This window comes from Stegostoma tigrinum, chromosome 25, assembly GCF_030684315.1.
Source record: "Stegostoma tigrinum isolate sSteTig4 chromosome 25, sSteTig4.hap1, whole genome shotgun sequence".
NCBI lineage: Eukaryota > Metazoa > Chordata > Chondrichthyes > Orectolobiformes > Stegostomatidae > Stegostoma > Stegostoma tigrinum.
The window spans coordinates 6,251,144-6,275,604 of NC_081378.1; the positions used below are offsets into that span (position 1 = coordinate 6,251,144).

Consider the following 24,461-nt stretch of genomic DNA (forward strand, 5'->3'; position numbering starts at 1 on the left):
TGATGATGGGGGAGTCCAGAACGTGAGGTTATAGTTTAAGGATAAGGGATAAACCTTTTAGGACTAAGATAAGGAGAAATTTCTCTGCCCAGAGAGTGGCGAGCATGTGGAATTCTCTGCCACAGGAAGTGTCTGAGGCTGAAACAAAATGTGTTTTTGAGAAGGAGGTAGATATAATTCTTGTGGCTAAAGGGATCAAGGGAAATGGGAGGAGGGCGGGATTAGACTCAATGATCAGCCGTGACTATATTGAATGGGGGAGCAGACTGGAGGGGCTGGGATGGCCTACACCTGCTCTTTTGTTCTATGTTTTGATATTTCTATGATTCTGAAAAATAATGAATCTGAAGAACTCACCTTCCTCAACAGTTATCTCCAAATACAAAACTTGAAGCTATCCCAAAATTTTGCTGCCTTTATTGTAGCTTACACCCATCCACATTCCACAATTAAACTTCTGCTCATCGACCTACATTATCTGCCTGTCAATGTCTAACCTTCTCCAGCCCCATAATCATCACCTTTTCTCTGGAAATTGTACATTCCTCAGATTCTGACCTTTGAACCTGCTTGTACCCATTGCTCCACCAATAGTGGCTGTGTCATTAGGTATGGGGGCTCTAAGCTCTGGAATTCCTAGCATAAACCTTCCTCCTTCCTACCTCTCTGCCTTCTTTAAGAAGCTTATTGAAGCCCTAAGTCTTTGACTGAGCTTTTGATCAGCTGATGTTTTGGGCCTCAGCCTGATATAACATTTCATATTCCACACGTGAAGTGCAATGGGACATGACATTTCTTCAAAGGTGCTGTACAAATGTCAGTTGTTCCTGTTATGATTGTAGTAGCTAATTTCTGGGATTCTGCTTTGCATGAATGGCTTCTGTCCCCTGAATAAAAGACAGCGCTCTATTTTAAAGTAAGTCAACACACACCGAGGCCAAAGATGTTGTAAAGTGGTCAGAAGGTAAATGCAAATCTTTATTTCAAATGATTTGCTGTTTGTCAGATGGCCATGTGGGGGGCACGGGAGGTGAAAAGGAGAGTGAGAGAAAAGGAGATCGCATCCATCACTATGTAAAGGGAACATCAAAACAGAGGCAATAATCACCAGTTCCTGCCCTCTCCCTTCACAGGTTTCAGATTCACAGTTGATAATGTTCATCAAAGAAGCTCAAAACTATTTAGAACATGGGGCATAGAGCAATACAGCACAGCACAGGCCTTTCGACCCACAATGCTGTGCCGACCTAATATCCTACTCTAAGGTCAAACCACCCTGCATACCCTACATTATACTATCGTCCATGTGCCTATCCAAGAGTTATATTTCTATGAGTTTGTAAATGATTTGGATGGAGGAGTGGAAGGGTGGATTAGTAGGTTCGCGGACGATACGAAGGTGGATCGAATTGTGTACATTGCAGAGGGCTGTTCTAGGTTACAGAGGGACATTGATAGGATGCAGAGCTGAGCTAAGAAGCGGAAGATGGAAGACAAATTTGAAAGCAGAATACAGGGCTAACAGAAAGTTTCTTGGCACTGTGGAGGAGCAGAGGGATCTTGGGGTTCATGTCCACAGTTCCCTGAGAGCTGCCACCCAGTTGGATAGAGTCGTTAAGAAGGTGTATGGTGTGTTAGCTTTCATTAATAGATGGATTGAGTTCAAAAGTCGTGAAGTTATGCCCCAGCTATGATAAAAAACCCTGGTTCGGCCACATATAGAGTATTGTGTCCAGTTCTGGTCTTTACTAGCTTCAAGATCTCCCCAACCCCAGCCTCATCCCATGACCAACCCTCCCCTTCATCCCTGCCTGCTTGACCTGTCCATCTTCTCTCCCACCTATCTGGCCCTCCAATCTCACTGACCAATCCCACCACTACCTACCTGCACTCACCTATCACCATCTCACCTACCTTCCCCAGCCCAAACCCCCCCCACCACTATTTATTTCAGAGCACCCTTCGTCTTCCTCATTTCTGAAGACGGGTCCCAATGCAAAACGTTGGCTTTCCTATTCCTCTGATGCTGCTTGGCCTGCTGTGTTCCTCCAGCTCCACACTGTGTTATGTCTACTTATCTCATTGCTGTTTCTAGTTAACATTTCTCTTAGAGAGAAAATGATGGGTTCATGTTAAAGTCACTAGATTCACAACCCACAGGATTATGGATTTAAAAAGCTTCCATGGCAATAGGAAGTTAAATTCAATTAATATTGAGAGCTTGTCTTAGCAACAGTGACTAAAGCGACCATCAATTGTTGTAAGTGCCCATCTGGTTCACTAATGTCCTTTCAGGAGGAAATTCTGCCATCTTTACCTGGCCTACATGTGACTCCAGAATCCCCAGCCATGTGATTGATTCTATCTTCTTTGCAATTAGGGATGGGCAATGAATGCTGGCCTAGCTAGTGACAACCATATTCCATGAACAGAATTTAGAAAAATGTTTTGGAAGACTTTTACTAAAATAATAAAAGAAGTGAGATTTACCATCCTAAATGCCATATCTTTAGAAACTGAGATTAAAAAGGAATTCACATTTGCCTTGTTAGGCTCTGATAAATTCAATATTTGTGTAATCTCACTATCATTACCTCTGAGTGTAGCCTGTCTGAGCCTCTGGAAACTTCTTTGTATCTCAATTTTCCATTTGTTGATTGTGTGTCTATCGAATACAGCTTCTTTTTCTACTCTTTGTTAATCTCATACAGCCATTTTCCTTTACTATCCTGTTTGCTCCATTGTTTAAACTTAATTCTTAACTTCCTCAAATATAATTTTGTTACCTTTGTGAGGAAAAGGGTGAACTATACCTTTACCATAAGAATCAGTACTGAGCATGTACAAAAGGAGCTCTGTCAGATCACATGAAAGCTGGCCCTTTAGGGCTCTGGATAAGATGTCCCCTCTGACTATCCTCTGTACAGATATTTTAGTCATCCTGTTCAGACACGTTGACTTGAGTTTCGATCTTCTTGCCCAGAGATATGGACCATACCAATATGCTACAACAGCCCTCCCATTCTCTGTGTATGGATTTTGCCTGTCACAGTTCACTTCCCAGAGTGTAGCCCTTTACGCAGAGGGTGGTGGGTGCCTGGAACACGTTGCCAGCGGAGGTAGACGCAGACACGTTAGTGTCTTTTAAGGTGTATCCAGACAGGTGCATGGATGGGCAGGGAGCAAATGGACACAGACCGTTAGAAAATAGCTGACAGGCTTAGACAGAGGATCTCGATCGGTGCAGGCTTGGAGGGCCGAAGGGCCTGTTCCTGTGGGAATGTTCCAGGCTGTAATTTTCTTTGTACTTTGTTCTTGGTTCTAGACCTCACTTTATACAATCCTCTTCTTTGGTTGTCTGTTTCCTGTTTTAACAAGCTCACCATCCGCGACTAGGAAAATTTGAGGAAACATTGTGTTTCTGTTTTAATTATACCCCATGATGTTCCATGTTGGATGATTTGCTCATGATTTAAAGTGGAATAGTCAGGTGTATTTGTTTTATATCTTTGTTGTGAGCAAGGCTCAGAGCTGACTTCTCACTACTCCCAATATTCTTTCCAGTCAAATATGAGGCCAATTGTTCAAAGGGGTTATAGTGACTCATTTCCCACCTCACTGTCACTTCTGCTTGGCTTGAAATGAACAATCTTGGCAACAGTTTCCAAGTCGATGGAAATTTAGTGCAGATTCACTACTAATCCATTTTGTGTTAATGATCTCACGTTATTTCATCCCCTCTGTTTTACCTGAAATCTATTAATCCCATTCCTAAATATCTCCCACTGCTGTGTCTCCATTAACACTTTGTTCCAATCTCTCTCCCAAACCATTACTTTGTGTTATGTCTTATTCATGCCTCTTTCTCAATTATGATGTTCTCTCTTTCACAGGATGTGGGTGCTACTGGATAGATTAGCATTCACTGCCCATCCATAATTACCCTTGAACTGAGAATAGGCCATCTCAGTGGGCATTTAAGAGTCAACCATATTTCAATTGGTCTGATCAGGATGGAACAGCAGTTTTCCTTCCCTAAAGGACATTAGTAAACATGGGTCTTTACAACAACTGATATAGTTTCATACAGATCGTAAGAAATTCCGATGCTGGAGTCTGAGAGAGCACCGTGTGGAGCTGGAGGAGCACAGCAGGCCAGGCAGCATCGGAGGAGCAGGAAAACTGATGTTTCGGGACCCTTCTTCAGAAATAGGGGTGTGGAGGGGGGCTCAGAAATAAATAGAGAGGCGGGGGGGGCAAGGGTGGTGATAGCAGGGAGATAGTGGAGTGGATAGGTGGGAGAGAACACAGACAGGTCATGGAGGTGGGGATGAAGGTAGTAAAGGGAAGTGTAGCTAGGTGATGGTGGGGATTGGTCAGTGAGGTAGTTTCATGGTCACCACTGACAAGACTAACTTTTTATTCTAAATGTATTGATCAAATTGAAATTCCACCATCTACCATGGTGTGATTTGAATTCATAGCCCCAGAACATTAAAATAAAATAAAGATTTGTGGACGCTGGAGATGTGAAACAAAAATAAAGATTGCTGGGCAAACTCAGCAAGTCTGAGGAAGGGTCATTGGTTCGGCCACTTTTGTAATACTGCATTCAATTCTGGTCTCCCTGCCATGGGAAAGATGTTGTTCAACTTCAAAAGATTTACAAGAATGTTGTCAGGATTGGAGTGCTTGTGCTACCAGGAAAAGCTGAATGGGCTAAGGGCCATTTTCCCGAGACCCATTGGAGGCTGAGGGGTGACCTTTTAGAGGTTTATAAAAACATGAGGGTCATGGAAAAGGTGAATATCCAAGGTCTTTTTCCAAAGGTAGGGGAGTCCAAAACTGGAGAGCACAGGTTTTAGGTGAGAGAGGAAAGATTTTTAAAAGAGACCTGGGGGCAACATTTTCACACAGAGGGTGATTAGTGTATGGAATGAACTACCAGAGGAAAGTGGTGGAGGCTGGTACAATTATAACATTTAAAAGACGTCTGGATGGGGACATGAATAGGAAGGGTTTAGATGGATTTGGGCCAAATGGGACTAGGTTTATGCAGAATGTCAGCATGGAGGAGTTGGACCGAAGGGTCTGTTTCTGTGCTGTGCAACTCTATGACTCTATAACTCAAAACCAACTCTGCTGCTCTCTCCACAGATGCTGCCAGACCTGTGGAGTTTACGGAGTAATATCCACCTGCCCCCTGGATCACTATTCATGTTTATTACGAATAGCGCAGTACTTTTTTAAATAGTATTTAAAGCCTTTGTAAGAAGTTAGTGCAGCTTTGCAGCGGGTTCACTATTTGTTCAGATACAGATTTGGGACACAGTATGGATGGAGGCTGAAACTCCAGTTTGTTTCTCAGAGCCTAAAAAGCTAAGTTGAGTTTCCTTGCCTGCTTCACTTGGTCTCTGAATGACTCTCCAAGGAGGGTAGATGGTGGTCCCAGATAAACCAACAGCATAGCATTTTAGATAACGTAGTGTGACAAGATGCTGCTCGGCCTGCTGTGTTCATCCAGCTCCACACTTTGTTATCTTGGATTCTCCAGCATCTGCAGTTCCCATTATCTCTCTCCAAGCATAGTATTTTCTTGTGTATGCTTGTTCTCACAAGGATGATCTTTGTGTTATTTCCTGGGAGCACAATGTGGCAAATGAGTCTGGGCACCTTAAATCCCTTGGGGAGCCTGGACTGGGCAGTTTAAATAAATAATGTCTTTCAGAAATTGCACAGGTCCTGCGCTGTTGAAACAAAACATCAAGTGGTTGAAGGGTGTTACAGTACCTTTCTTGGCAGACGCAGCAACCTGTTCAGCTTCTGATGGCTTTTTGAGAACACACTGGTTGATTTCTACGGGTCTTTCTCGACCTATTTCCACTTGATCACGTAAGTTACGTGCCTGGATCGAAAGGGACACAAATGGGATGTCTCAGAATCAGCAACCAAGAGAAAATATCAATAGAATCTGGGAACTATCCAGTTATATTATCCCACATCCACCAATTTAAGAAAAACAATTTGATTTATTGGGCACACACTTACTATCTTTTAGGCTTTTTCTTTTTGAGAGGGGAGGAGGTAATAGGGTTTGGTTGAGGCTCAGTTCAAGATCTTCATAGAATCCCTACAGTGTAGAAGAAAGCCATTCCGCCCATTGAGACAATGCCAACTCTCTGAAGAGTATCCTACCCAGATCCATCCTTCTACTCTATCCCTGCAACCCCGCTTTGCTTGTGGCTAATCTGCCCAGCCTGCACATCCCTGGGCACTATGGGCAATTTAGCGTGGCCAGTGCCACGCCTTTTATTGTGCAATTGGAAACAAAGGTATTCTTTGCCTCAGACCCAGTACTGATTGCTGAGACAGGCAAGCTGCAAATTCTCGGCTGCCTTTCTGATGATTTACCAGCTAGCGTGGCTTATCACTGAGCGTGGTAAGGTAAACCTATCCCTGAGGGCTCAGGATCCACTTGATTTTAGATACGGCCCACGACTGCACTGTTATAACCTTCAGCGTTGCCCTTGGTAATGTGCACCTATAATCGGTCTCAGCCAAGTCCCCACATCACCCCTGCACTCCCAGTCTCAAAATGAGAAACTCTATTTCTGTCTATTGCTCAGTGCTGCAGCGTGCTGACTCATAAGCATTGTGACAAATGACAATACAGGAACAGGAGGCGGCCATTCAGCCCTGCTGGCCTGTTCTAGCATCCAGTGGGTACGTGGCTCATCCGTGACTGAACTCCAGACTGAACTCCCTTTGGCAAATTTAAGTATAATTTTAAAATTAACGATCAGTCCGACATTAATAACCACTTAGATCATCATAGGGAGTAGGCTGTTTGGCCGCTTCAGCCTATACTGCCATTCAATAAGGTTGTGGCTGATTCAACATTCCTCATGTCCACTTTCCTGAGTTTTCCCTGTAATCATTAATTTCCTGACTGATCAAGAATAATTTGCCAAACAGAGTTCCAAACGCCTTCTGCACCCTTGCTGTAGCTGTGATTCCTAACTTCATTCCTGAGAAATCCGCCACTAATTTTTAGATCATTAAACCTTACACCCCTAATTGTTAAAATCGATTTCTCTCTTTTGTTCCACTGAATATCTTGCAATCTTTGATCAAATTACTCTTTAACCTTCTAAATCACAGCAAATATGGCGTAGATGATTTAATTGCTTCTCGTAACTGATTTAATGTGATTTGATTGATTATTGCCACTTATACTAGTTACAGTGAAAAGTTTTGTTTTGTGCACAGTGCAGATTGCGCCATACAAAGCTCATCGTGTAGTAGAACAGAGTGAGGAATACAATGTTATGCTACAGAGAAGATGCACAGAGACTGAGGCCAACATTAAGTTTAACATTTGAGAGGCATACTTGTTGATTTGCTCGCTGAGCTGTTAAGTTTGTTGGCAGATGTTTTGTCACTTTACTGTGTAACATCATCAGTGCGCCTCCGGGGAAGCGTCAGTGTTCTAGCCCATTTGCAACTTGTGTGTCTCAGTTTGCTGGGCTGGGTGGATTTGTTTTAGATTTGGTTCTTAGTGGTTGGTCTATGGGTCCAGTTCTACATGTTTGTTAATGGATTGAGTGCCGGGCCTCCAGGAAGTCTCGTGCGTCTCGCGTGGGACAGAACACCAACACTTCCCCAGAGGTGCACTGATGATGTTACCTAGCATGGTGATGAAATGTTTGCGAACAAATCTACCAGCTCAGCCAGCAAGTCAACAACCATATCAACAACCCAAGGTACAAGTCTTCCCTAATATTTGGATTTGAGAGGTACATTCAGACATCTAATAACAGCGGGGAAGAATCTGTTCGTGCGTGTCCACAGACTTTTATGTCTTCTGGCCAATGGAAGAGGGTGAAAGAGAGTATAACTGGGGCGGGACGAGTTTTTGATTTCATTGGTTAATTTCCTGAGGCAGCAGGAAGTATAGACGGAGCCAATGGATGGAAGGTTGGTTTGTATGAAGGACTGGGCTGTGTTCACAGCTCTTTACAGTTCCTTGCAGTCTTGGGAAGGGCAGTTGCCAAACTTTGATGTATCCAGATAGGATGCTGTCTTTGAGTGCAGAATTATCCGAGCAAATGTACACCACGCTCACTCTAAAGCTAAAACATTTTTCCTAATGTGTGGTGCTCAGAGTTGCTCACTCAGGTCAATTGTTCAATTTGTTCACAGCCAATGGTTGTAATTTCCCTGATTATCCTAAAATATGTACAGGTTTCAGCCAGATGTATACCAACTTAATCAGAAAACTGAAAGCATGTTCAGAGGTTTAAGAGGGGATTTGAGGAAAGCGTTTCTGCCCCAGAGGGTGGTGGGCGTCTGGAATGCATTGCCCGGGAGGGTAAATCATGGAATCCAGACAGTGTGGAAACAGGCCCTTCGGCCCAACAAGCCCACACCGACCATCAGAGCATCCAACCCAGATGTATTCCACCTAAGCTACACATCCCCGAACAGTATGGGCAACTTAGCACAGCCAATCCGCCTAGCCTGCACATCTTTGGACTGTGGGAGGAAACCGGAGCATCCGACGGAAGCCCACACAGACATGGGGAAAATGTGCAAACTCCACACAGACAGTCACCCGAGGGTGGAATTGAACCCGGGTCCCTGGCACTGTGAGGCAGCAGTGCTAACCACTGAGCCACCGTACCACCCTCAAGGAGGGCAACCACGCCACCTTTAAAAACGTACTTGGATGAGTTCTTGAAATTTTGTAACACTCAAGGCTATGGGCCTAGTGCGGGGAAAGGGTGGCTTGTGTAGTGTAGTTGTGTATTTTGGTAGCTGAGACTAAATGGGCCGAAGGACTTTTTTTGGCCTGTATGATTCATATACACCTGGAGAGGACAGTCAGATGTTTTTGTGTGTGAATATTGAATCTCAGAGTTCACAAAACTGTAAAGTCTGCAGCTGTATGAGTTTTTTGGTGAATATTGCTATTATGTATACTTGCGAACAGAATCAGCTGTTAATTATTTCTTATGCAGTTCCCAATAATGACAGCACTATAGATAATTCTCTGGTATCAATGACGTGAGGCAGGCTGGATCTGAGTGGGCTTCCAGCTGGCAACCAAACTATTCTGTGAATGACAGTGTGGATGATGAATAGTAACTGGCATTCTGCAGTCATTACTAGGCCATTATCTAACCTCAAGTTTCACACAATAATTAAACACACAAGCATCTGCATGATCATTAAATGGTAATTGGAGCCCTTTCACTGTAATCACTTCCTAGTATCTCTGGGTCAATTTTCTCTCACTCACAACTATATATGAGACCTAGGAGCAGAAACAGGCCATTTGGCCCATCAAGTCTGGTCCACCGATTAATCATCGCTGATATGTTCCTGAATGGTAATACTTGACCAATCAAAAACCTCTCTCTTAAATGTACTCAATGACTTGGGCACCAAAGCCCTCTCTAACAATAGATTACCCCCCCACAACCCCGATGAAGAAATTCATACAATCCCTACAGTTTGGAAAGAGGCCACCTGGCCTGTCAAGTCTGCGCTGACCTGCTGAAAAGCATCCCCCCCCCCACCCCCGATCCAGATCCAGCCTCCCATCCTGCCCTTGCAAACCGAGGTTACCATGGCCAATCCATTTAACCTGCACATCTATGGACTGTGGGAAGGAACCAAAGCACACAGCAGAAGCATACGCAGAAAATGCAAAATCCACATAGACGGTCAGCCAAGCTGGAATCGAACCTGAGCCCCTGGCACTGTGAGGCAGCAGTGTTAACCACTGAGCCACTGTCCCACCCTGGCACTCCTGTTCATCTCCGTTCTTATGAGTAATCCCTTCCCTCCGAGGCTGTACCCTTGGTCCTAGTCTCTCCTACTAGTGGAAACCTCCTCTCCATGTCAGCTCTATCCAGGCCTATCGATATTCTGAAAAGTTTCAATCAGATCCCCGCCTCATCCTTCTAAACTCCATCGAGTATCGACCCAGAGTCCACAACCACTCCGCACATGACAAGCCTTTCTTCCCCTAGGATCATTCTTGTAACCCTCCTCTGTACCCCCTCCATTACCAGAACATCGTACCTTAGATATGGGGCCCAAAACTGTTCAAATTATTCCAAATGCCATCTGACCAGAACTTTTAAAGGTCTGATGCAGAAGCTGGTGCCAGGCAGTTGGTCACAAAGGCCTCAAAGCCTACCTCGAGAGCTGGCCTGGCACTTTACCAGCTGATGCGAGACCACCACCAGCCTTCGGCAGACTGGAAACTTCATCCACTGTCTCATCGTTGGTCTGTCATCAATACTTTGTCCTTCTGTCCTTGAGCACACCTCCAGGAAAGGTGGTTGCCAACCCCTCCCCTGATTCATAGGCTCATACAGTGCAGAAAAGACCTGCAGGCCCGTCGAGGGACCGGCCCAAGGTGCCAGCATACTAGGGGGATGGTGTGAATGTTTGTCTATCCTCGCCCCTTACTGGAAGCAGTATCCTGCCCTATGAGCCATCAGAGTCAATGAGCAGCAAGTTGGACCACAGTATGCTCAAGCACAGAAATCTCAGCTGTTAGTACCATGCAGGGCTGAGGGAGTGCAACACTGTTGTCGGTGGCATCTTTTCAAACTAAGACCTTGTCTACCACCTCAAGAAAATGGAAAAGATCCTGCAGTACTCATTTGAAGAAATATATGGAGTTATACGTTGTCTCGTGGCCGATATTTATCGCTCAATTACCATCACAGAAAGAGAGCATCTGCTGTGAACACAATGACTGTGGCATTCCCCAGATGGCATCGGTGATGACACTTGAAATGTGCTTTATTGGCTGCAAGGCGTTGTGGAACATCCTGGCAATGTGAAAGGTGCTACATAAGTGTCAACAAATTCATTTTTCATCCCAATTACTCTAGGGTCCATGTCTGCAACATGCCCAAGTGCAGACCTTCAACATTCAGATCAGCCTTTTGGTAGAAGACACCCAAAATGCAAATAAAATGAAGTGAGCAAAGTTTACATGCTTAGCCTCTTTGCTGCTAAAACACAATTGATTGTGCACTTGGCCAAACAGCAAGGGATGCTGGGTACATTGGCCAAGTAAAACGCTGAAGTCACAAAATGCACACACCAGGCACAGTGTAAACACAGCAGCCAGGCACTGATAACATTAGCATAATGAAGAAGACAACAGTTATCCTGTACAGACATACACCCAACAATTTATCCACCAAACAAAGGAGGGCCCAGCACTGGGTCCTGCTACAGACAGAAACAAACAGTAGCAAGCCATCCAAACAATTGACTAACTTTCAAATTATTAAATGTCTCTTCCGAATGGCCAGAAGTGTAGAAAGTTACAGAAAACCATCCAAAAAGGTATAAAAACAGGGATCTACAGGCCAATTTCTCCAGAATCCTCTTGGACCTTCTCAGGAGGCCAGCATGGCAAATGGCAGAGAGCCACTGATAGTCTGAAGAGAGAGAAGGAGGCAGAGAGAGAAAGAGAGAGAGGGGAAGAGAGGGGAAGAGAGAGAAATAGAGGCTGCACAAATCTACAAGAGACTTGGGAAGTAATGTAAGCTTAAGGGATTGATAAGGATCAGAAATGGTGTTGCATAAAAACTGAAAGAACTGCAGATGCTGAAAATCAGAAACAAAACCAGAAATTGCTGGAAAAGCTCAGCCGGTCTGGCAGCATCTGTTGTGAGAAATCAGAGTGAATGCTCCAGTGAGTTCTGAGGAAGGGTCAGGACCCGAAATGTTAACTCTGGTTTTTTACTTCACAGATGCTTCCAGACCTGCTGAGCCTTTCCGGAAACTTCTGTTTTTGTTAAAAATAGCATTGTGTTGTTGTAAAAACTTTTGCAACTTGTTTCCCAATTAAGCTGGGACTGTTTTGCATTGGCACTGACTTGTGTTTATAGTTATTTGATTGCTTCAATATTGTGGGATACCTAGGCAAACTCATCGATAACATTCTGGTTGGAGTTGTCTAAGCTATTTTAAGGAAGAACTGGACAACAATGTGAACTGAGTATTCATTTCAAATGTGAAGTTATTTACACCGTCTTTATTTTCCTCACCTGAAACAGCTTTAGTCTCATACTGAGGTGTGACCATTTCCCCAGTCGAACAACAAGACTGGGACTAATCATATTACTCAGGCGACCTTTTAATTTCATGCTGTTTTCTGTGACACAAAAGACTTCTCAAACTTGACTCAAAATGGTAGCTGAAGAACGTTCCATACCTGTTGTTCACTTTCTATTTGCGCCAAAGCCTCAGCCATCATCTTTTGGTTAACGCCACACAGATTTGCTACTTTGTTCTGGCATTTGTGATGAACATTCATGGCACACTCTGGCAGAGGGGAAAACAAACAGCAGGTAATATTGGAGATAATGGGAACTGCAGATGCTGGAGATTCCAAGATAATAAAATGTGAGGCTGGATGAACACAGCAGGCCAAGCAGCATCTCAGGAGCACAAAAGCTGACGTTTCGGGCCTGGACCCTCTGATGAAGGGTCCAGGCCCGAAACGTCAGCTTTTGTGCTCCTGAGATGCTGCTTGGCCTGCTGTGTTCATCCAGCCTCACATTTTATTATCTATAGCTGGTAATATTGATCAGCGACATGGTATTCACTTTGTTACTGAAGGACTGTTTATGGCACTCTGTTGTTTTCCGCCAAGCATTGTAAGGGACCTTGAAATGTAATCATTTCCAGAAATTGGAATTTTACGCAGACAAAACGGAACGTTGCTGTGGGAAGAGTGAACATAGTTTATCCAGTTAGCCTTTTGTGGGGATGAGGAATTTTCCAGCAGACATAATTCTATTCATCTGCAGTGTTGCAATCTGAATAGGTTTCTTTCCATTGCCCTTTAATGATCTCTATCTCACCCCAAGATACACATATGAAAATAAGACATTCCTGAGGGGTGGTTTCAATATGCCTACTACTCAGTTCTCACTGAAACTTCAGCAAACCCCAGAGGAAACTACAAAAAAAAACACATTAGCTAACTCAATTTTTGAGCAGGTCTCAAAGCGTACAGTCAAAACTTTGGCCTGAAACAGGTGGGAGCCGAATTTCAGCATTTAAGTCAAGGTTCTAGAACAGTGCTCTGATAGATCGTGCATCTGCCATGTAGTGTTTACGTCTAAAGTTTTGGAAAAGACCTGTAGCTTGGGCCGTGGGTGAGGTTGTTGACTTGCTCGTGGAGCTGGCTTGTTCTTGTTCAGATGTTTCATCGCCATGCCAGGTAACATCATCAATGGAGCCTCTGATGAAGTGATGTTATTCTACTCCGCATGGAATTTACAGGAGAAATTCATCGGAGGTTCCACTGATAATGCCGTCTAGCACGGTGATGCAACATCTGAGGAAGAACAAGGCAGCTCGGTGAGCAAGTCAACAACCTCAAGTGTTAAGTCTATTGATACTGGATGTGGATGATCAAAAAAAGCCTTCTAAAATTGCTCACGAGAAGCTGCAGGGGAGAATGTTTGAAATGGTTTTTATTTTGGGCGATTGTTGCCTGATTTATTGTATTTCTGCTAATTCTGAGCTTACCTTCACACTTTAAACCTTGTCTTGCCAGACCCCACAGCAGGGTCCCACAGTGCTCACAGAAAGTTGGGCTCTTGTAGTTGTAGACTTTAAATCGATGGGGCATATCTATTTTAAACCGTTCCTTGTGAAACTAGAGAGCAAAAGAAAATGCAGATAATTAGCGGAAAGTTTCACGTGAAAGAGAATAGTGACTGTCATTCAAATATATCCACGTAGCATGGAATACAGCACCGATATGAACTGAAATTTATGGCCAGAAGTGACAACGTATAGATGTGGTGCTTTATCACTGACTCAAAGGCCACATTAAGGGTTACACTCCCTCCATTAGCTTCTGAGAAAACAATCTATTATGTTGCTGTCAATGCCTTATGAGAGGAAACTAAGTTTTTGTTTATGCTAACTGAATATTTTTAAAATGTTTGTGACATTTTAAGAGGAAATGTTGAGTTTTTCTTTGATCTGAGGAATCCACCTGTTTGCGTCAGTTCAACCCTACAAACCTCATGCTTTTCTATTGGCAAAGACCACGCAAACATCACAGATAATTTAACCTAGCAAACCATCCAGTGGACAATATGTAATACAGTGCAACAGTTTGAGGAACGTGCGTCCCTGCTTCTATGTCCTCTGGTCTTAGCTTGATTGTTGAGGGGATCAAAGGTTATGGAGAGAAGGTGGAAGAATGGGGCTATCAGCTAAAAAGAAGCCCCACAGCAGCATATGGGAAGGAACCCCTAGAGCAGCGCACAGGCGGCACCTCCTGGACAGATGCTGATGTGAGGGGACAATCCTTACCTTAAAACACTGTAATGCTAACTCCTTGATATACCCCTTAATATATTCCTGTTTTTAACTTATCTTCCACTGTATAATTAAGTAACTACTATTAGCCCCCTGCTGAATCCAAGAATTGTATCAAGGTACTTGAACCTAAGATGTCGACATAAGAAGGCAGATAATGTAAAAGTTTTTCCACTATCCTCCAAAAATGGGGCACACGTGACAATAAAAGGACATAATACATTGTAAGATTGAATGGTGCAGGAGACATGATGGGCCGAATGGCTAACTTTTGCCTGTTTGTCTTATGGTCTGAAATGGATCTTGTGCTGATAATATGGTAAACGTACGAATTGTTGCAGGCTCAGTTGATGATTAGATAGATACTTAGTGTGGCGTTGATTAGAGGAAATATTACTGATTCTGAAGTGCAGATTTACTGTCGAAGGTGTATATATTTTCAATAGGGGTTGGTAAACTTGGACAGCTGGTTTGTGACATGTGTGAAGTTAACAACACAGGTTCAATTCCTGCACTGGCTGAGGTTACCATGAAGTCACAGAATCCCGACAGAAAAAGGCCATTCAGCCCATTGAGTACGCACCAACCCTCCGAACAGCATCCCACCCAGACCCACTCTGTAATACCACATTCCCCATGGCTCACCCACCTCGCTTGCACATCTCTGGACACTACAGGCAATTTAGCATGGCCAATCTACCTAGCCTGTGCATCTTTGGACTGTGGGATTTCCTGGAGGAAACCCACGCAGACACGGGGAGAATGTGCAAACTCCACACAGGCAGTTGCCTGAGGATGCTGCTGCTGTGAGGCCGGATAGCTAACCACTAAGCCACCACGCCACATCGAAGGACTGTCTTTCTCTACACCTCCCGTCACCTAAGTCAGTGACAAAGCACCACGTCTATACACTGCCCCTTCTGGCCATAAATTTCAGTAAGTATCAGGTGTACCTCAGGTTAAACCTCCACCAGTCATCTCTCCTTAGACAGAGAGCGGCCCTAGGGAACTGTGGTGGCTTTGTATACTTGCACTGACGTGGCTGTCTGGAAATAGCCCTGGTTAAGAATTTAAAACCAGCTGCAGACAAATTGTCTCTGCCATTGTGATTCTCGGTTCTGTTGTACGGCATGTGTGAAAAGACTCTTCATGTTCAGGGGCTGTGATACGTACAATGGTTTCCCTGCTATTGACTGCTGATCCTGTACACTTGGCGATTATTTTATCAATGCACTTCTTATGAATTGCAGCGTTGCACTCTGGAAGGTAAACAGAAGGAGGATTTAATGTGTTGAAAGCTAGCAAGCTGTATCGAAATTTTTAGATTGAATTAGTTGGAAAATGGAGAAGAACATACGTCTGCATTGGTATCCTTGTTTATTTAATCCCCTGAAAGAAATGAGAATGACCATAATTCAACAATCCATCATTTTTTTTGTCATTGTCTGAACGTGCACAAGAGAAAGCTGTCACCAAACACAAAGCAATGAGGAATCCACATTGGTAAGATTCTTAAATAAGAGCAGAAAGGGCTAGTAAAAACTCCGCAGGTATGGTAGCTTCTGTGGAGAGAGAAGCAGAACAGCTTCCAAAGAAGAGTAATATGAAGCTCGAAACATTAACTCTGCTTGTCTCTCCACAGATGCTTCCAGACCTGCAGAGTTTCTCCAGCATTTTCTGCTTTTATTTCAGATCTTTGGAAGGCCAAGTATTTCAATTTTATTCAGACCGAGTTCCGTATGTCTCTGGTGTGGAATGTGCACATGCTTCTCAAAGGGAGAAACGCAATTATCCATTTCTACAAGAACTAAGGCTCAGGAACTCCCAAACTGGGAGTAGGGTAACTCCTCGGGTTTAACTGGTCAATAATAGGCTGACCTCACCTGAGCAGCATTCCAGCTGGGGCCTGCAGTAGGCCAGAGTTGTGTCAGGGCTTTAGGACCCTGGGGGCTTTAGGACCCTGGAGTAACCAGGTAATGATATCACAGAGCTGTTTCCTGCATAATATAAAGGGCAGCAGATACATGGGAACACCATCACCTGCAAGTTCCCCTCCAAGTCAATTACCACCCTCACTTGGAAATATATTGCTATTCCCTCATTATTGAAGAGTCAAAATCTCAGAACTCTCTCCCTGACAGCATTGTGGGTCTATCTATGGAAAAACGGACTGCAGCAGTACCAGGCTGAGTCCTACAATTGGCAAAACTTACATGTGAAGAAAGGCTGGATCGGTCAGCATATAGAGTCTTAGAGCTGTGCATCATGGACACAATCCCTTCAGTCCAACTCATCCGAGCTGACCAGATATCCTCAACTAATGTGGTCCCATTTGTCAGCATTGACATGAACAATGTAAAGCTCCCAGAGACCAAAGCTAACAATTCCTTCAAGAGAATAAAATGTGAGGCTGGATGAACACAGCAAGCCAAGCAGCATCTCAGGAGCACTGAGATGCTGCTTGGCCTGCTGTGTTCATCCAGCCTCACATTTTATTATCTTGGAATCTCCAGCATCTGCAGTTCCCATTATCTCGAATTCCTTCAAGAGATTTAGGGGACAAATGCTTCATGTGAGGTTACTGCCTTGAATTGAGCAATATTTAATACTGTCCATATTACATATGTGGGAATGGGCTTTGTCCAAATTTCCTCTTGTACTATTATGGTGACAGATTTGTATTGAGATTTGCTTTGCTATGTGACACAGGGGCTAGAACAAACAAATAACTGGAGCTAAAATCCCTCTGCATTACTGCATTGAAGTGAAATTCCCTTGGAGCACTGGATAAAAAACAGAACAACCTAGATCATCTGACCATAAACCCAAAACACACAAACCCATTAATTACAAGATAAATACGAAAGAGATAAAATAAAGGGAAGTACCAAACAAATTCATGGCAGACAGAACAGAAGGTGGGCTGTGGGAAGAAAGTCGCTATAAACTCGTGGCACTTGACATTATGAACTTTGGCCTGCTTGATGGCTCCTCTTCTCTGGTGCAGTGCAAACAAACCTTCTGTTTCACCTTCTGCAGTTGCTTTGTTTTCTGGTGGGGAGGAAAACTGAGTGTTAGTCATTATGTGATGCTGCAATTTCACACCTACATCTCTGGACTGGCTGAAAGAACAGTGACCTACTTTCCTCTGGTGTCATCAACAGAAAACAATGGTTTGGCCTCTCAACAGAAAGTAACCACCCTGCTTAAATCATCAGGCAACAACTTAAGACCCTTTCTGTCCTGTAAAATTTCTACGGTTTCTGCACTGAAATTGTGGCAAAGAAATCAATTTTGAAGCAAGTCTAGTGGCCAACAAGGTGTCTGATACACTCCACACACAGCCACTGAGAATTTGATGCAATTCAATTTTCCATTTATGCACATTCTCCCTGCCAAGATTTGTAGAGATTCAGAAAGTCCAGAAGCCAGTTGCTGAGCGCAATCATTTTTGGGATCATGAGGTGAGCCTTGGGCTGCTGTTAAAACACAATGAGCCATCAAAATACAATGTGCCAGCTTAGAGAATTGGGAAATCACCCATTGCTCCTCTAGCTAGGTCAATGCTCCTTCGCATTATGGAATGGAATGATGCAGATGAGGTCATTCAGCCCATCTGCTCCATGCTGGGCACTTTCAAACAGCAACCCAATTAATCCCACACCTGCTCTCTATTCTCATATCCCTGCAATTTTATTGGTCATTCAGATATTATGCTCTAAGCCAACAACTCAGCAGGTAATGCTGCCTGAATCCAATCTACTCACTGCATTGAGAGACTTTCCGCATTTGTCATCAGTTCTTTATCGATCACTTCAAATCTGTTGTTAATTACTAGTGTACAAATAAGTGGATTTTTCACACCAAGAACAGGCTGTGGTGAACGTTAATCATTCCTTAACAGACTAAAAGCCTATGGAAGATATATCACTTTTAGTTAACACCAAACAATTGACTGATTCTGACTTACACAGTGTGGGGCTGGAGGAACACAGACAGCATCAGAAGAACAGGAAAGTTGGCGTTTTGGGTTGGGATTCTTCCTGCTGCTCTGATGCTGCCTGGCCTGCTGTGTCCCTCCAGCTCCACACTGAGTTGTCTCTGACCCCAGCATCTGTAGTTCTCGCAACCGCTGACTGATTGTGATTTGTCGAACATTGCAGAAATTCACAGAGGCTCCTTTGGCAGAACCTTCCAAACCCATGATCTTTTCCATCTACAAGGATAATGACAGCAGATACATGGGGACACCACCGCCTGCAAGTTCCCCTCCCCATTTTGACATGGAAATATACTTCAGAGTCACTGGGTCAAAATCCTGGAATTTCTTCCCTAACAGCAATGTGGGTCAACCTACAGCACATGGAATGCAGTGGTTCAAGGAGGCAGCTCAACCCCCTCATCTCAAGGGATAACTAGGGACAGGCAGTATATACTGAAGAAGCCAGTAAATCCCACAACCCATGAGTGAATTTAAGAATGTCTTTCCTAAATTGCATTCGGTTATTTCCTGCAATTCACTCACAATTTATTTTTCATAAATTTCTAAGACGACAGAATGTACAGTTGTCTGGAGCAAATGTGTATCCAGTGTAGCAGGGTTGATATAGCAACTGAAAGCCTAAAATTGTTTGAAAACCGAGGGCAGCTTTCAGGTTTTTTGTCTGACATGCTGTGATGTTGTGAAAAGGAAGGAAGTGCTTTCTTCAGTGCAATGAAGGGCCTCTCCCTTTAAAAGCTCTCATAGACCACTACTCACGTCCTTTCAACTTCATGTGGTAATCTGAAAGGTAGCATTTGTGGGATGGGGTGGGTCAGCTTTATTGAAGGCACAAGTTTTAGGAAATATAGCGGATAACATTTTTCTTTAAGAAGTCAGCAAACATTGAGAAATATTGGGATGTAGAGAGAAAGCAACAGACAGTGTGAATAAAGAATGAGGCTTATAAATAAGATCGGGGCAGAGGCAGGGCAAATTCCAACCCAGAAAGCTGCTGAAAACAGAAGGCTAAATGCATCAAAAGAGCCGGAAGTGGGTGACAACAAAAAGCTTGGAAACAAATACGCGTGTTGACCTGAGCTGGGTTTAATGGTTTTTGATGGGTCAAGGGTAGGAGGAACAGAAGCTGAAGGGTTCCCTTTCTCCCACCTGCCATCTTAGCTCAGAGAGATAAGGGTCTGACAGCCAATGCATGGCTTTGTTGGGCTGGTACATGATGGTCCAAGCCAGTCTCGGTGCCCAATCAGGAATCTATGCCTGGATGCCATGAGTCAGAGGTCCTTACTCCACAGACAAGAAATCAGTCACCTCTAAAATTTTATTGGCCAACAGTACCATGACAACCTTTTCTGCTCTCTCCACCATGACTCTGTTTTATTGAAGACTCAAAAAAAAAGTCCTTGGGCTGCGTTAAAAAAAAGAATATCCATCCAGACACTGCCATCTTCACCTGCAGAATCTGCTGTTCCACTCAAACATGGAGTAGTGGGCTGCATCTTGTCGTTTGGTGTCAGTTCTGAAGTGGTAACAAACAATCTCAGAATCAGCCATATCAAACATCCAAAACAATGGAGCGGCCTACAAGTAAAGTTGGCAAGGCCTGTTCTGGAACACTGTGTCCTATTCTGCTTGCTCGCTTATAGGAAGGATGCTGTCAAGCTGGAGAGGGTTCAGAAGAGATTTGCCAGGATGTTGCTGGGAATTGAATGTTTGAGTTATAACGAAAGGCTGACACTTTTTCCACTGGAGTGAAGGAGGTTGAGAAGTGACCTTATAGAAGTTAACAAAATAAAATTAAATAATGAACGGCATCGACAGAGTTAATGGTAGTTGCGTTTTTCCTAGGATGGGGATTTCAAGACGAGGGGGCACTTTTTAAAGTGAGAGGTGAGAGATTTAGAAAAAACATGAGGGGGAAGTTTTTTTTTACATGGAGGGTGGTTTGCGTGTGGAATGAACTTCCTGAGGAAGTGGTGGATGTTGGTACAGTTGCAACATTGAAAAGAAATTTGGATAAGGACATGGATAGGAAAGGTTCAGAGGGATATGGTCCAGGAGCAGGCAGGTGGGTCTAGTTCAGTTTGAGATTATGTTCCCGGTTGGACTGAAGGGTCTGTTTCTGTACTGTAAGGTTCTATGACTGCATTGTGAACAGACTCCATTATGTCCAGCCAAACTGAACACCAAGAACCCCACCCATAGGGGAATGCACGATGTAGTCACCCTCAGAAGTTGAAGAGAGCCTTTCCTCAGTCCCCAGGGACTGCCTGGGGAGGAGGATTCACAATTCCAAAATGCCAAGAGGGGTAGGTAGGGATGATGGTGCACTACTGATTCCTGTGCCGGATCACCTTCTGCGGTTTCAAACAACTGGTGTGTGATGGGACGTGGCCTGCCCACCACCAACGTGCTCTATCCAGGTTGGCAAAAGGTAGAATAAACCACCCTGTCTGCAGCTATAAAATCCAGGCCCTTGTGGCCAAACCAAATGGTGACGCGGTCACCGAATTAGCACAGGCCACTGTACGGGCCCGGGTTTGTCGGAGCTCAGTCAGAACGGTACACAGTGAGGCACTCTTGTTGTAACAGTTTAGAAAAGAACTCAGCAGAAAACTCAACAACCGCGCGATACAGTCATGGGCAAATATAGCTGCTGCACGTGCAGCCTTTATGGCTAAGTAATTACAACAGGGTATTTCGGGGCATTCCACTGTAGAAATGAACCTTTGGAAAAACCCTGCTGTGCAGCAAGAATTCTCCATCAGTCATGATCGCCTGTTTCCATCAGCTGATTACTTGCTCATTGCTCTGCCAATTTTAGGCACAACTGCACAGTCACATTTTTAATAGTGTGCCCTGTCAGTCTGGGGATTAATGTTAGTTTCGACCACTTAACTGTACTCTTTTTGCCCGTGGGCTCACTCTCGATCACGGGAAGTTATACAGAGGTGGCTGCAGGGCTTTGAACAAAGGGTCATACATTCAATCTTTTACTTATAACTTCTGTGCCTCACTAACACCTGAAAGAACAGTAAGGCTCTGAAAGCCTGTTGGACTACAACCTGGTGTGACTTCTAATCTTGTCTATCCCAGTCCAATGCCAGCACCTCCACATCAAACCTTCTGATGGACGGATGGAAAATTGCTCCATGACTCTGCCATTAGACAAAGACTTCTTTGTACTGCTGTAGGCCTTTAAGGTGGAGGATTTCAAGACTAGGAGGCATATCTTTAAGGCAAGGGGAGAAAAATACATAAAAGACGAGAGGGGTATATTTTTTACACTGAGTGTTTTGTGTGTGGAATGAATTGCCGGAGGAAGTGGTGGATGCGGGTTCAGTCACAGCGTTTGAAAGATATTTAGAGAAGTACGTGAATAAAAAAAAGTTTGGAAATGGGCCAAGCACAGGCAGGTGGAACTAGTTTAGTTAGGGATTTTCATTAGCATGAACTGATTGGACAGTACAGTCTGTTTCCATACAGTGTGATCCTATATTGTATGTTACATCACTTGAGGGCAGCCCTTGGTAGGGAACGTTAAAGAATGGGAATGGAAAATAATCAATCTCCGATCAGACACTAAAACTATGATCCATGCATTCCCAGGTCACGTAAAACACACACTGTGTGAAGGATTAAAATTACCTCTGTTACCTTTAGCTAATTTTCAGATCTTCACACCTGGTGCCCAGAATAGGAAAAGAAAAGCAAGTAAACTTGTGAATGTCAGATTCTGTTCTGACTCAATTTGTGCACTTCAGAATGGAAGTCCAATATGTCAGGCACGTCCACAGGCAAATATCACTGTGTTTTTTTAAATAAATTTTCCCCAGGATGAGAACAGTTATAGTACAGTTAAAATAGCAGCAATACAGTCATGTTTCATTCGTCACCCAGAGAGTGGCAGTTTGTGGGATTCTCTGCCACAGAAAACAGTTGAGGCTAAAGCATTGAATGTTTTGAAGAAGGAGTGAGATATAGTTCTTTGGGATAAAGGTGTCAAAGGTATAGGGAAAAAGCAGGGACAGGGTAATGAGTTAGACGATCAGCCGCGATCATATTGAAAGGCAGAGAATGTTTCATGGGCTGAATGGCCTAACCTGCTCCAATGCTTGTAACGAGGTCAGCTAGATGGACTGTATAAAATATGAGTTCCGTGATTGGACCAGGTTAACAGCCCCAATCAGAGAGCCCTGGCTGATGGTTATAAGCAGGAGGGTGAGAGTTTCTGTTCACTGAGAGTTGGTTCTGAGGGAACTGGATCAGTGTCAAGGGCTCTCCATGTGTAAACTGATGACAGGATACCAGCCAGCCTCTATCGAGTTATTTCAAATAGTACACAGCTTGTTGTTATTTTAGGTGAGGTCTTTCCAGCAGGTAACCCGCACATCTGCCAAAAACAATAGGCTATCTTATTTCATCATTTACCACAGGGATAAAAATAATGACCCTTGACCCTTGGATGGGGCATATATTATGCTCCTTCCATTGCTCGTCAATCTGAAGGAACCAGTGTGAGATGCAGGAAGCAAAAGCACTGGTGCCTTTAAGGTGGATAAGCACACGAGAGAGAAAGGAATAGAAGCATAATGCTAGAGACAGATGAAGAAGGTTCCAAGAGACAAAAGCAGAAAATGCTGGAAATAGTCAACAGGTCAGGCAGAATCCATGGACAGAGAGAGAGAGAGACAGAGGCCGAATGGCCAGGGGGTGTGAGGAGGTTTGAGTGGGTGGTATGATGGTTCAGTGATTAGCATTGCTGCCTCACAGCGCCGGTGACCCTGGTTCAGTTCCAACCTTGGGTGATTGTCTGTGTGGAGTGTACCACATTCTCCCCAAGTGTGTGTGGGTTTCCTCCCACAGTCCAAAGATGTACAGGTTAGGCAGACTGGCCATGCTAAATTGCCCCATAGTGTCCAGGGCTGTGCAGGCTAGGTGGGTTAGTCATGGGAAATGTTGGGTTACAGGGTTAGGGTAGGACGTTGTGTCTGGGTGGGATGCTGTTTGGCAGGGGGAGGGAGCGGTGTGGATGGGCTGTCTGATGGGCTGAATGGCCTGCTTCCACACTGTAGAGCCTCTGTTTTATGATTTTAAATGCTGACATTGACTGTTTAGGGCAAATGATTTGTTTCCATGCGCTGTAATCAATGTAATTTTACGCAAAAGTTGCCAAAATGGCTAGAATTTGAATTTTTTGCAGGGCTCATGGATAAACCTATCTGAATGGTGTACAAGGCAATGGATATAAAAGGGCTGAGCTAACAGCTAACCTCAAGCACAGCCCACTCTGAAATCTAACACAGACAATGGGGAGTGCTTGGGCTGTCGAAGGAGTCTTGAGGAGTTCTGGGCAGTTGTTGTTGGAGACAGGCATGTTGTATATTCCTCATGCTCCCATCAGTATAATATAACCTGAAGGTAGTTCCTCAGATGTGATAAAATGTAACTTGCTGCCGAAGATAAGAGTGTCTTTTGTTGAGGCTATTGAGTTCGTTCTTCAGCATTTACCACTGAAAAGCCCCTAGTCAAGGAAGGAGAAAAGTTGACTGAATTCTATTTAAGGTATCCTGACATTCTCATTATTCTTTATAAAGACTTCACAGGATCTTTCACTCCCTTCAATCAGTGAGTCATATTAAAAAGCTTGAGCAGCTTACCAAGGAAAGACTATGGAGTCCCAGATACCAAAGCCTTTTGGGTTTCTGACCCTCTCCTATGGACAGTGTGGGTCTCGCTTCCTGACTCCCATCCCATTGAAGTGCCAGTTGACAGCAGTCACCACAACATTTAGTTTATAGCTCTTTCTCCAGGACTGGGTGTGAGGAGACCAATACGTTATAAATACATAGATTCATATAGTGCAGAAAAGGCCTTTCAGCCCATCGAGTCTGCACCATCACAATTACCACTAAAAATGCACTAATCCCAATTTCCTGTACTTGTTCCTTATCCTTTTTCAGGGCATCAACAATTAGCAGATCAATGTAATCATAGATAATGGGAACTGCAGATGCTGGAGAATCCAAGATAACAAAGTGTGAAGCTGGATGAACACAGCAGGCCAAGCAGCATCTCAGGAGTA

At 44.0% G+C, this 24,461-nt stretch overlaps 1 protein-coding gene across 3 annotated transcripts in view; it reads right to left on the reverse strand.

Moving 5' to 3' along the window:
• The window catches only part of prkcq (protein kinase C, theta), a 158,603-nt gene that overhangs the window by 51,399 nt on the left and 82,743 nt on the right, over window positions 1-24,461 (reverse strand). For all 3 annotated transcript variants that reach the window (XM_048554528.2, XM_048554527.2, XM_059654463.1), the window contains 6 exons: window positions 17,268-17,430; window positions 15,737-15,768; window positions 15,553-15,638; window positions 13,576-13,705; window positions 12,251-12,360; window positions 5,791-5,905 (listed from right to left, as the gene is read on the reverse strand). In XM_048554528.2, the coding sequence (XP_048410485.2) occupies window positions 5,791-5,905; window positions 12,251-12,360; window positions 13,576-13,705; window positions 15,553-15,638; window positions 15,737-15,768; window positions 17,268-17,430 (636 nt within the window). The remainder of the gene's footprint in view (window positions 1-5,790; window positions 5,906-12,250; window positions 12,361-13,575; window positions 13,706-15,552; window positions 15,639-15,736; window positions 15,769-17,267; window positions 17,431-24,461) is intronic.